Here is an 11,932-nt window from a genome sequence, read left to right as displayed (position 1 = left end):
GTCTGGGCTCATTGAATCGAATGGGAAAGGTTTCATATTTATCAACCAGCTGTGCACCTGCAGGGAGCTAATGAGGAAAATTACAGGGTCTGCATCCCTTTAGATGTGATTATTATTTTTTATTTTATTTGCTATTTTTTTTTTCTCCACAAAAGTGGTTCCCCCTTTCCATTTCTATTACATGGGGTGTGCCTAAAATCTGACTTGTATCTCAGTGAGCCAATCACACAAGCAGGAAATCACATTTTTTTTAGGAGTGTTCTGTAAACCAATTATGTATTGAATACTGTCAGGTTGCCATATTGCATTGAAATTTACAGGAAATTACAGCGGCTGCAGATTGAAAAGGAAAGGTCATTTTTAATAACGTTCAATTACAATATGGCTTAGCGTAGCAATTGTACCGTATATACTATGCTAATTTTTATTTCTTTTGGATTTTCCAGGTTTTATTTCCATGAAAGCGGAGTTACCCTTTAGGGTGCATTCACACCTACAAAATGTACCGGCACTGCGATTTAAATGCGAGAGCCCTAGCGGGGGGTTCCTGCGAGTAGCTGAGGGCACCACCCATCCCATTGAAAGCAATGGGAAGCTGCTGGCTCTCGCAGCATGTAATCGCTCATGCGAGTGATTGACTCTGGATGCAGATTACCTGTGTCCAGGGCCGATCACTCGCATTGTAATCACTGCATGAGAGATTACATGCAAGTGGCCATAAATATACTATATTACCAAAAGTATTAGGACACCTGCCTTCTCACACACACCGTAGGGTTCAATAATGAGTTGGCCCACCCTTTGCAGCTATAACAGCTTCAACTCTTCTGGGAAGGCCGTCCACAAGGTTTAGGAGGGTGTCTAGGGCAGTGTTTCTCAACTCCAGTCCTCAAGGCCCCCCAACAGGTCATGTTTTCAGGCTTTCCATTATTTTGCACAGGTGATTTGATCAGTTTCACTGCCTTAGTAATTACCACAGCCGTTTCGTCTGAGGGAGATCCTGAAAACATGACCTGTTGGGGCGCCTTGAGGACTGGAGTTGAGAAACACTGGTCTATGGGAATTTTTGATCATTCTTCCAGAAGCAATGTGGACAAGGAGGCCTGGTACAAAGTCTCCGCTCTAAATAATCCCAAAGGTGTTCTATCAGGTTGAGGTGCAGGCCAGTTAAATTCCTCCATCCAAAGATGCTCATCCATGTTCTTATGGACCTTGCTTTGTGCACTGGTCCAAATCATTCGGTGGAGGGGGGATTCTGGTGTGGGGGCTGTTCTTCAGGGGTTGGGCTTAGCCCCTTAGTTCCAGTGAAGGGAACTTCAGGTGTCAGCATACCAAGAAATTTTGGACAATTTCATGCTCCCAACTTTGTGGGAACAGTTTGGGGATGGCCCCTTTCCGGTTTTAACATGTGCCACTAGTTCACAAAGCAAGGTCCATAAAGACATGGATGAGCGAGTTGGGGGGAAGAACTTGACTGGCCTGCCCAGAGTCCTGACCTCAACCCGATAGAACACCTTTGGGATGAATTGGAGCTGAGACTGCGAGCCAGGCCTTCTCATCAAACATCAATGCCTGACCTCACAAATGTGCTTCTGGAAGAACGGTCAAACATTCCCATAGACCCCACTTCCCAGAAGAGTTGAAGCTGTTTTAGCTCTAAAGGGTGGGCCAACTCAATATTGAACACTACGGACTAAGACTGGGATGTCATTACTTTTGGTAGTATAGTGTAGTTATGGGAGGCAGTAACCTCCCATTGCTTTCAAGGGGGGGTACCTTCCACAGCTAATGGCAGGAGATCCTGCTGGGTTCTCACATCTAATTGGAGTGCAGGTGTGAATGCACTTTTAAAGCTGAACTCCAGCCAGATATAAAAAACACAAATGAATGCAGCTGGGTATTATTTTATACATATTATACATTAAACCTTTTTTTTAAATGAAAGTCTGGATTTGACTTGATATAAGCCTGTTGCAGTTGCCTGTGCAGGAGAGCTCAGACAGAGAGAGAACCAGCACTGGGAACTGATTAGATGTGCTGCACGAAATTGCCTTGACAAATGATTTGGGTGCTGCCAGGGGCAGACTGACCATTGGGGCACTGCCCGGGGGCCCCATCAGGGTTGCCAGCCTCAGTAAAACCAGGGACAGTATGTAAAAATCTGTGTTTTTTTACATCTGTCTCTGAAATGTCCCTTACCGACATCCTTTTGGTCTAAAAATCCTGAGATTATAGCTGCCCCACCTTTCCAGTACCTTCTCAGCCAATAGAAACATGTCTGTGTATACTGTGTGATTGTATACTGTGTGTGTATACTGTGTGGTCCCATAATCTCTGATTGCCTGGGGGGGGGGGGCATAATCTCCTATTGCCCGGGGCCCCCACGAGTCGTCAGTCCGCCCCTGGGTGCTGCCAACAAAAAGGTGTGTGTAGGAAATGTGCACCATGGGGTGGGGTTAACAGTGTCCTGAGATCCAAGAACAATATGTTGGTAAGTATGTAGGGTGTGAGGTTGACGATCACTGATGTTGGAGAAGACCTGGCCCAGAATTGGCATTCCAATTCATCCAATAGAGCTGAGGTCAGGACTCTGTGCGGGCCCACTCAAGTTCCTTTAAATTGTACTTGTCAGACCATATCTTATGGGGGTAACACTGTGCAGGAACATAAAAGGACCTTTTTTTTTTCAAACTGCTGCCAGAAAGTTGGAAGTGCACAATTGTCTAAAATGTCCTTGCTGTAGTAACAAAAGTACCTTTAAATGGAAACACCTGTAGCACCCTCCTAGAATAAGTTGCCAGAGAGGTTCAGGTAAATGTAGCTTTTTTTACCTGCTTTGTAATGCAGTGTATGATTATTTTTTGCTGTTGTGGGTTTCCCTGGCTGCAGGCTCAACTGTCCCCCCTCCCCCCCCCCCCACCGCCTTCTAGTTGATTCTAGAATGTAGTGGGTTGTAAGAGGCAGACCCTGGGCCTGAATATTCATGTGGTCTCAGCTAATCCTTGGGGCAGAGGATGCCCAGTAGGAGGCTGAATATTTCATAAATAGTCTGGGGCCTGGAGAAGCAGGGTTCTTGTCGAGGAGAAGTTCTGAGCCTGAAAGGATGTGGGCTTTCTGGGTAGAGTAACTAAAGCTTGCAGAAGTTCGAGGTCCCAGCTCAGGGAGAGCTGAAGGGCCTACTTTCTGAAAGGACCTAGAGCCAATTCAAAGGGGGTTTGTCCTGGAGGTTCACATGAGAAGTGTCTGGCCAGTATTGGATGGATGCATCCAGGCAGGGCAAAAGGGGCAGCTGCCCTGGGCCCCGTCATTGTTGTGGGGCCCAAAGCAGCTGCCTCATACTTGCCAACTATCCTGGTTTAAATTCCCTCGTCCCTCGAGGTTTTGTTCCTGTGCTGTGTCCCAATACCCGAGTGTGAAGTGCCGCTACTCATGCTGCCCAGCTCTGCCCTATTGTTGTGTACAGATGACTCACCTGCAGACCCTGTGTTTACATGTAAATTACCGGCATTCATATGTAATAAATGGCGGCATTCATATGTAAATTGCGGCGGTTGGCAGACTTGATATGTCTGTCATGCCCCCTGAGGTCATATCCACAGTAATCTTTAGCAACCAATCAACAAGCAGAAATCATATGCTGTAACCTCTAGCAACCAGTCAGTGAGCGGCAATGATACACTGTAACCTAAGCAAACAATCGCAATAGCTGCCTGATCTGATTCAGTAAAATTATTTTGAGTCTAACTGCTAATTATTTTATGTCTCAGAGCAGGTGGAGAGCAAAACTGCATGGGGGTACCCCCCCCCAAGAAAAGTTTTGCCCAGGGTTCAAGCAGTATTAGACCCCTTTCACACCACACCGCCCATAGCGTCGGCAGTAAAACGGCGCTAGTTTTAGCAGCGTTTTACCGCCAGATTTGCGGCGCGTTTCGGCCACCTTGCGGCGCATTTTACCCCCCTGCTAGCGGGTGAGAAAGGGTTAAAACCACCAGCAATACACCGCAATAGCTGCGTTTTGCCGGCGGTATTACAGCGCTGCCCCATTGATTTCAATGGGGAGCAGCGGTAAACACACCGCTCCAAAGAAGCTGCTGGCAGGACTTTTCCCTGACGTCCTGCCAGCGCACCGCTTTAGTGTGAAAGCCCTCAGGGCTTTCACACTACAGACAATGGTGCAGCTTTTTTAGGGCGGATTGCAGGCGCTATTTCTAACGCTATAGAGCCTGCAAAACGCCCTCGGTGTGAAAGGGGTCTTAATGACGGCCCTGCATCCAAGACACAGGGACAGTATAGTCCAGAGTGTGAGATCTTAGTGGCTATTGCTTCTTTAACCGTTTAAGCATCAGCTCCAGTGTTGGCGATTTGGAACCATTCCTTTGCTCAGAGTCCCGGGTTTGTTTGTTCTCCTATGATCTGCAAAGAGGAGCATTGTTCTGAAGAGTGTAGACCAGGGGTCTCAAACTGGCGGCCCTCCAGCTGTTGCAAAACTACAAGTCGCATCATGCCTCTGCCTGTGGTAACCATGATTGTAACTGTCAGCCTTGCAATGCCTCATGGGACTTGTAGTTTTGCAACAGCTGGAGGGCCACCAGTTTGAGATCCCTGATGTAGACAAAACCAAGAGTGTCCTCTGCTTTCTTAGTGCACCAATTCTGGAGTATCCCAAATCTCACACTGCATCCTATCAAAGAAAATTAATTGTGCATTAAATCTTAAAAAGACATTCCCTGCCTGGTCCTTGAGTTGTGAGACTGTTTATGCTGCTTTGCGTCCGGCTGTCTTTACACCTACACGGGAAGAGAACCGGGGACATTTCTACGGGGGGCCCATAAGAGGTCCACGCTACATAGCTAAGCTCAGTTTGGAGTGGGGTCTACAGACATTTGGTTATATAGTAGGTCCTATTTTTTTTAGGTCTACACAAATTCTTGGCCATATAGTTGTAATGGAAATTTGTAGGTTCTGTATATAAGTATATTCTATATGTATTGTACACTGCCCTCACTGTGCACACAGCACTAATAATGTTTTCAGTACATGTTTTGCATTCTTTTGAGTCCTGATTAGAATTAGCCTGCCTATGTTACGCCCCTTGTTACCATAAATGTACAATTGTAATATTAATGTGATACCTACGTAATCATGTGAATAAAAACCTTCAAATGCGTCATAATAAAGGAGAACGGTTATTTGGAAAGATGCTGAGCGTATCTTTTGTGTCTGTTCCCTACTGCAGTAGTTATTGATTAGTGGTTCCAAATTAATAAATATGAGGATAGGAGTTGCCTATCTACAAAATATCCATTCATTATTTAATTCCATCTTCCTTTGCACCATTTATATCTATTACAATGGCAGAGTAACAGTTACTTGCAGCTTATTACACTATGTGGAGAGTGTATGGTTTTGCTTCCATGTAGAATGCCTTTTAAAAGTTTCTAGAAATTGATATTAAAAAAAATTATGGCATTAGACAATTTTTTTTCTTATTTTTTTTTTTTTTTGCAGAATCAAAAACGACATCAAAAATATTAAAAATTGTGGTCAGATTACCCTCTACTTTATGAACAAAAATAGCAATATCATTAGTGAAAAGTGGCATCCTGCAAAGTCCCTAAGTACGTGCTGTGAAAATTTATTTGTGTAAACCATCCCAATCATGAAAACAATTGTTGTGCTACACTAACAATGCACAATATCAAAATAGGACATATAAACACAGTTGTAAAATGTGTTTTTTTTTTTCCTGCTGCTAGTAAATGACAATTTAAACCTCGACATTTTTTAAATAACAGAATATCAGGAACAAAAAAACAGTATGGTAAAAAATAATTATAATAATAAAAACAAACCTAAGGAAACATGGATCTTAACTTAAGTGTCACAAAGCTTTATACTTTACAATTTTTTTTTTTTTTTTCTACGACCTGGAAAAGACAGCAAGTTTTGTCGCAAGAACTTTGTCTTGTTTCCCGAATGGGTGCCGTGTATGTGCACACGGGCATCCGAGTTTCCAGCTATTATGTATTTGTTATGCGGTTGCTGTTTTTCTGCAGACTGTATAAGGAGTTTTTGGTGTTAAAAATTCTAAAAATCGCCATTTGGAAAGCCTCTGGTGGTGCAAGGCGTCACTCCCACTTCACAGGATGGCACAGAAAAACTTCTTCTCTCTAAAAGGGTTTTCTGAAGCAGGCACTGGGGTCAGTAATGGGTCTTCCTTGGCGTGGGCTTCACAGTAGGCCATCAAGTCTGCTGCTGCCTTCGATACCTTGAAAAAAAAAAAAAAAAAACATTTTAGGGATTTTTTTATTTATTTTTTTTTAAAGTGGAAGAACATGCATGCCAAAATTTCCGCCCAAAAAATGTAATCCTGAATAAAACGAAACCAACATTTCCAAATTAAAACCTCGAGTAAAACTTCTCTACTTCCATTGGCTGGAAGCTCAACTGAAGCCAAACCTCTACTTTTTAGTTGATGGTTGATGTAAAGCAGCCTTTCAACATTTTACCCCAGAGGAACCCTTAAAATATTTTGCAGGTGTGGCGCTGGCTCGTGACGCATGTGTTTTTTTTTCAATTTAATGTTCCTAAAACCACAGTTGGGTTTTAGGGTTAATTATGTCAAATTGCGGGTTCAGTACCAGTCTAGCTGGATTGCGCTGGGTTCTCCTTGGCCACAGGTGTCGCTGTCACCCCTGGCAAGTGTGAGAAAGCTATGTGCTTACCCAAATATATTGTGAACTGTAGGTAAAATAATTTTTAGCAGGGGTTCCTCTAGTCCTGTGTAGCACTGACCCCCGAAGGAGCTGCTGGTTTTATTGGGCTTACCGTTCCCTTCTTGACCTCATGTGCGTCTAGGGGGTTTCCTGAGGTAGATGGCCCAAAGAATTGTAGAAACTGACACTGGATCCTCTTTTTGGGATATTTATTTGAAAAGACAAGTAGCACAGCTTCTCAATGAAGGGTAGAGGGTTAGGAAGGAAGTTCAGATACTTTTGGAACTGCAAAAGATAGGAAGTCTCTCACTAGCTGGGCGTATTGGGTGCCGTTCTTTCTCGGAACCAGCCCAGTGGGAGTGTCATCCTGCTGTGCATTCTAGGAGGTGGTATTTAAGGTACTGACATCACGTGCTTCTGGGTTCCGGACCGGAAGATATTTTCTGTCTGTTTGGTCCTGGTCCTCCTGACCAGCCCCCATCCATCCAATTCCGAGTCTCGGGGCTGGCTAACTGAGAGGAGGAGGATTCAAAAGGTGGTCCGGTGCCGTCTCTTCTGTGGAGAGGCCCAGCAACTGGAGAAGCACCCAGGGGAGGACTCTTCGGGAGAAGGCCATGCATAAGGCTGGCTTCTCAGAAAGACCCTGGAGGCTCAGTTGAAGGACGCCAAGTGGATCTACACTCATACAGTATCGCCGGACCGGCTGCAAGATACTGGTACCGTATGATAGCTCTCTAAATTTACCTACGTCCCTCAGTTACATCCAAGTCTGTGGCAGAGACTTTGCTTTACCTAAAACACTATCAGCTGCTAGGCCTAGTGAGAGGAGGTCTATCCGGTAGCTGTGAGAATCCAGTTGTGAACAGTAATTCTCTGGATTTCTATAGTGACAGACTTCCTATCTTTTGCAGTTCCAAAAGTACCTGAACTTCCTTCCTAACCCCTCTACCCTTCATCGAGAAGCTGTGTTGCTTGTCTTTTCAAATAAATATCCCAAAAAGAGGATCCAGTGTCAGTTTCTACAATTCTTTGGGCCATCTACCTCGGGAAACCCCTAGACGTACAAGAGGTCAAGAAGGGTATGGTAAGCCCAATAAAACCAGCAGCTCCTTCGGGGGTCAGTGCTACACAGGACTAGAGGAACCCCTGATAAAAATTATTTTACCTACAGTTCACAATATATTTGGGTAATCACATAACTTCAAAACATTCTATATATACACAAATCATTTACATGGCTTACCTAGCCCGTTAGACAAGAGAAGATTTTTTTTTTTTTTTTTACACCCACTGTGCTCCGAACAACAGCAAAGAAATGCGGACAATAAAAACTGTATTGTTCCTCAACATTAGTGGGCAATGTAGAGATGCCCTCTTGCATTTTTGGTCAGTGTAGGTGGGATCTCAATTCACCTTTTGCTCATTGCTCAAGGAACTCCTAGCAACATCAGGAGGCACCCTTGTTGAAAAAGGCTGATGTAAAAGTAACGTTTAAAGTGGTTGTAAACCCTTACAAACCACTTTGACCTACAGGTAAGCCTAGATTAAGGCTTACCTGTAGGTCCAAGAAATATCTCCTAAACCTACACGGTTTAGGAGATATTTGCCGAAAGACAGGCACCGCTGTCTACGGCGCATGCGATGCGATGCATAGTAGTCCATTATGCTTTACCTTTGCAGGGAATGAAAGAGGAAGTAAACCCATAAGGGTTTACTTCCTCTTTAAATATGGTAAGCCCATTTATTTTTGATCTACACCATGTGGAGGCTTCTTAATCTCTCTTTTTGATGCTTTTTATGATTATTCATAGGACGAGACATTTGTGTATACCATCAGGACTTCCGGTGATGGGACATCAGAGTTCAGCTTCCTTCTGAGCGTGTTTGACTCACTACCAGTGGTACGTGAGTCCACAGTCCCCGGAAAGAGTACCTACCCTTCCTCCTGGGTGGCGCATACACAACTCCAGGTGAAACTCGTTGCAGACGATTGTCCACTATTGTCTCCCCTGCATAGACTCTTGATTCTCATCTTCTATTACTAGAGGTGTTCAGGGCTGGACTGGGACAGAAATGTGGCCCTGGACTTCCTCCAGACCAGCCCACTTACATTCTGAGTGTCCCATCAGCACCCCCTTACATCAGAGTGCAAACCGTATAGGTTCAGGAGATATTTCTTGGACCTACAGATAAGCCTTAATCTAGGCTTACCTGTAGGTCAAAGTGGTTTGTAACGGTTTACAACCACTTTAAGCTGAATTCCAGACAATCAGATAACTACAGAGATGAAATAAGGATGACCTTGCCAAAGGATTTGTATTTTTGTCATCCAGCCTAGGAATGAGCAGTAGTTCCGGCAGGGTACCTGAGAAGAAGAGGATTGGGACTGCTCTGTGCAAAACCATTACACAGAATAGGCAAGTATAACACGTATGTTATTTAACCACTTTCCAAGCGGCCGCCATCATTATACCATGGCAGGTTGGTTCGGCTGCGTGAATCGCCGTGGGTGTACATGTTGGCAAGTGAGGAGAGGCACTGTGCGCTCAACCTCTCAGTCTGCTGCAAACAGTGTGCCAGCTTGTATTTAAACTAGCCACTCTATATGTAGCTTCTGACAGGCTGTGAAAGAAGCCCTGTATCTCCGGAAACCATAGGTGGCAGGAGGCCCAAAGTTTATTTTTTTTATGTTCATGGCAGGTGAGTCAGAGCCTGACTGCACTTCTCTGGTCTGTAGTTCACCTCCTAATACATTTCCTGTGCTTGGGTGACAATGTTGCTAATACATACAGTAGATACAGTTTGAAAAGTGACTGTTGCGCTTGATGGCCATGATGGTCAATTAACAAATGTCTAGTATTCTTAAAGACACACATACAAAGTTCCTTAAAGTTTGGGAGCCATGGTTTGACGTATGTGTAGCGGCCATAACCCTTTGTAGGGCGGCATTGACTTATTGGGCTTACCGGTTACCTCCACTTGGCTTGTTCGTCCACGTCTAGGGGTTCCCAGGGTTGATACCCAACAACTTGGGTGCTGACACCAATAAAGTCCTTTTGAAAGGTTTTATTTTGCAGGGGTAACATCCAAATAATACAGTCTCGTATAGGAACAGAGGGCACCGGGTGAAGAATTCAGGCACCTTGAACTGCAGACAAAGTCTCTAGTATCACCCAGAGAGTAGCCACTCGCAACTGGGCGCTTCAAGGCTGAACAAATCTCTAGCCAGAGATTATGGCAGTCAGCACTTTGATTCCGAACTTGTAAAATCTCTGACAAGTTGTAACTGAAAGTGAACAGGAACCTTTTTCCTCAGTATCTGGAACGTTCTCGGTCTCCTTGGTAGTACTGGATTTGTCAATGTCCTTCCCAACTTAGTAACCAGGCACTTCTCAGGATGCCATCTTGTTGGCCCTCCTCAGAAGAGTCCTCCCCCGGTCACTTTCACGAGCTGTGGTGCCCCTCCAAGCCAAGAGCACACCCGGACATCTTGAATCCTTCCTCGGTTACTGCGCCTCGGACCAGCCGGTTCCGAGACTCGGGAACAGACGGATCCCTACCCCAGACCAGGCGGGTTTATTGGGGGTAACCAACAGAAAAATGTTGCGGGATGTTGAACACCCCGTGACTGGGACCCCTCACGGGGCTACCCCAGTCCAGGAAACAAGAACAGACCGCACGGGCCTCACAAACTCTTCCCAATACGTGACCTCAACATCTTAAGTACCCCTTCCCAGACTACTCAGCGGGACCCGGCACACCCGCTGATTGGTTCCGAGAAGGCTGATACCCAAAACGTCCAACCTGGCCTGGTTCTGGCCTGTCATTTGCACCTCACCGTTCACATGACCAAGCAGAACCTCTAACATAGCCCAGCCAAACTGATGTCAAAGTTAACCTACATAATTAACCATTAGAACCCCACTACTGTTCTGAGGCAAAAACTAAATTTACACATGAGTGACACTTTGTCCAAAATGTCATCCGCTACATATGCCTTCTCTGAACTTCCCCTGACCAGTGTGGGTCAGCTCCGACTAGTAGCTTGGGCGATCCCTGGTCTCCTACTCTCTCTCTCTCTCTTTCCCCTACCCTACCTCTTTCCTATTCTCTTCTTACTCTTGCCGGGGCCCTTAGCCCTCTTTAACGGTTGACGGATGCCCAGGACTATCGAAATGCAGAGTTATGAACATACTTGTCCTGGCTACTCTTGCACTCTATTGGGTTAACCACTAAGTATATGTATGCTGCACTCAGGATTTCTGTGATCATTTAGACAAGAGGCCTTCACTCCTCTGTTCATGTTTTCTGTTTTATGCTCTTCATGCGCCAGTCCTAGCCCATCCGTAGGCAGTCTAGGTGCCTTTGATTTTACTGTATTTGTTAACCACTTCCCAACCGGCGCACACCGATGTATGTCGGCAGAATGGCATGGGCAGGCATACTGGAGTACAGGTACGCCCAGTTCTAAATGCCGCCCTGGCATCGCGAGCGAGCCGCCGGCAGCGCGCTCGCATGCCTGTCGGGACCCCCACGAGTCCGGTCGCGGGTCCCGCAGACTCGATCGCCGCGGGCATACCCGTGATCGTCCTGCGGGGCGGCTGAACGAGGAGATGCCGCTGTAAACAGCATCTCCCCATTCTGCCTAGCAACAAGTGACGCTGATCTCTGCTCCATGTGATTGGAGCAGAGATCAGTGTTCACTAAAACAAAGCCCAGCCCCCCCCAGTTAGTAACACGCCCCTAGGAACACTTAACCCCTACACTGCCACCCCCTGGTTAACCCCTTCACTGCCAGTGTCATTTACACAGGAATCAGTGCATTTATATAGCAGTGATTGCTGTATAAATGACAATGGTCCCAAAAATGTGTCAAAAATGTCCTATGTGTCTGCCATATTGTCGCAGTCACAATAAAAATCGCTGATCGCCTCCATTACTAGTAAAAAAAAAAAAATGTTAATAAAAATGCCATAAAACTATCCCCTATTTTGTAAACGCTATAACTTTTGCGCAAACCAATCAATAAATCGCTTTTTGCGATTTTTTTACCAAAAATATGTAGAAGAATATGTATCGGCCTAAACTGAAGGGAAAAAATTTTTTTTTATATATTTTTGGGTAAAAAAAAAAAGTAAAAAATTTGTTTTTTTTTTTAAATTGTCGCTCTATTTTTGTTTATAGCGCAAAAAATAAAAAACGCAGGGGGGATCAAA

At 45.0% G+C, this 11,932-nt stretch overlaps 1 protein-coding gene across 3 annotated transcripts in view; it reads right to left on the bottom strand.

The window, feature by feature from the left end:
* Positions 1-340: 340 nt before the first annotated feature.
* The window catches only part of GNG2 (G protein subunit gamma 2), a 151,088-nt gene continuing 139,496 nt past the window's right edge, over positions 341-11,932 (bottom strand). For all 3 annotated transcript variants that reach the window (XM_077466796.1, XM_077466795.1, XM_077466797.1), the window contains exon 4: positions 341-6,268. In XM_077466796.1, the coding sequence (XP_077322922.1) occupies positions 6,140-6,268 (129 nt within the window). In that variant the 3' untranslated portion in view covers positions 341-6,139. The remainder of the gene's footprint in view (positions 6,269-11,932) is intronic.

This window comes from Lithobates pipiens, unplaced genomic scaffold (genome assembly GCF_037356315.1).
Source record: "Lithobates pipiens isolate NorthernLeopardFrog02 unplaced genomic scaffold, aLitPip1_a1.2 Scaffold_37, whole genome shotgun sequence".
NCBI lineage: Eukaryota > Metazoa > Chordata > Amphibia > Anura > Ranidae > Lithobates > Lithobates pipiens.
This window is presented reverse-complemented; position numbering and strand designations above follow the sequence as displayed.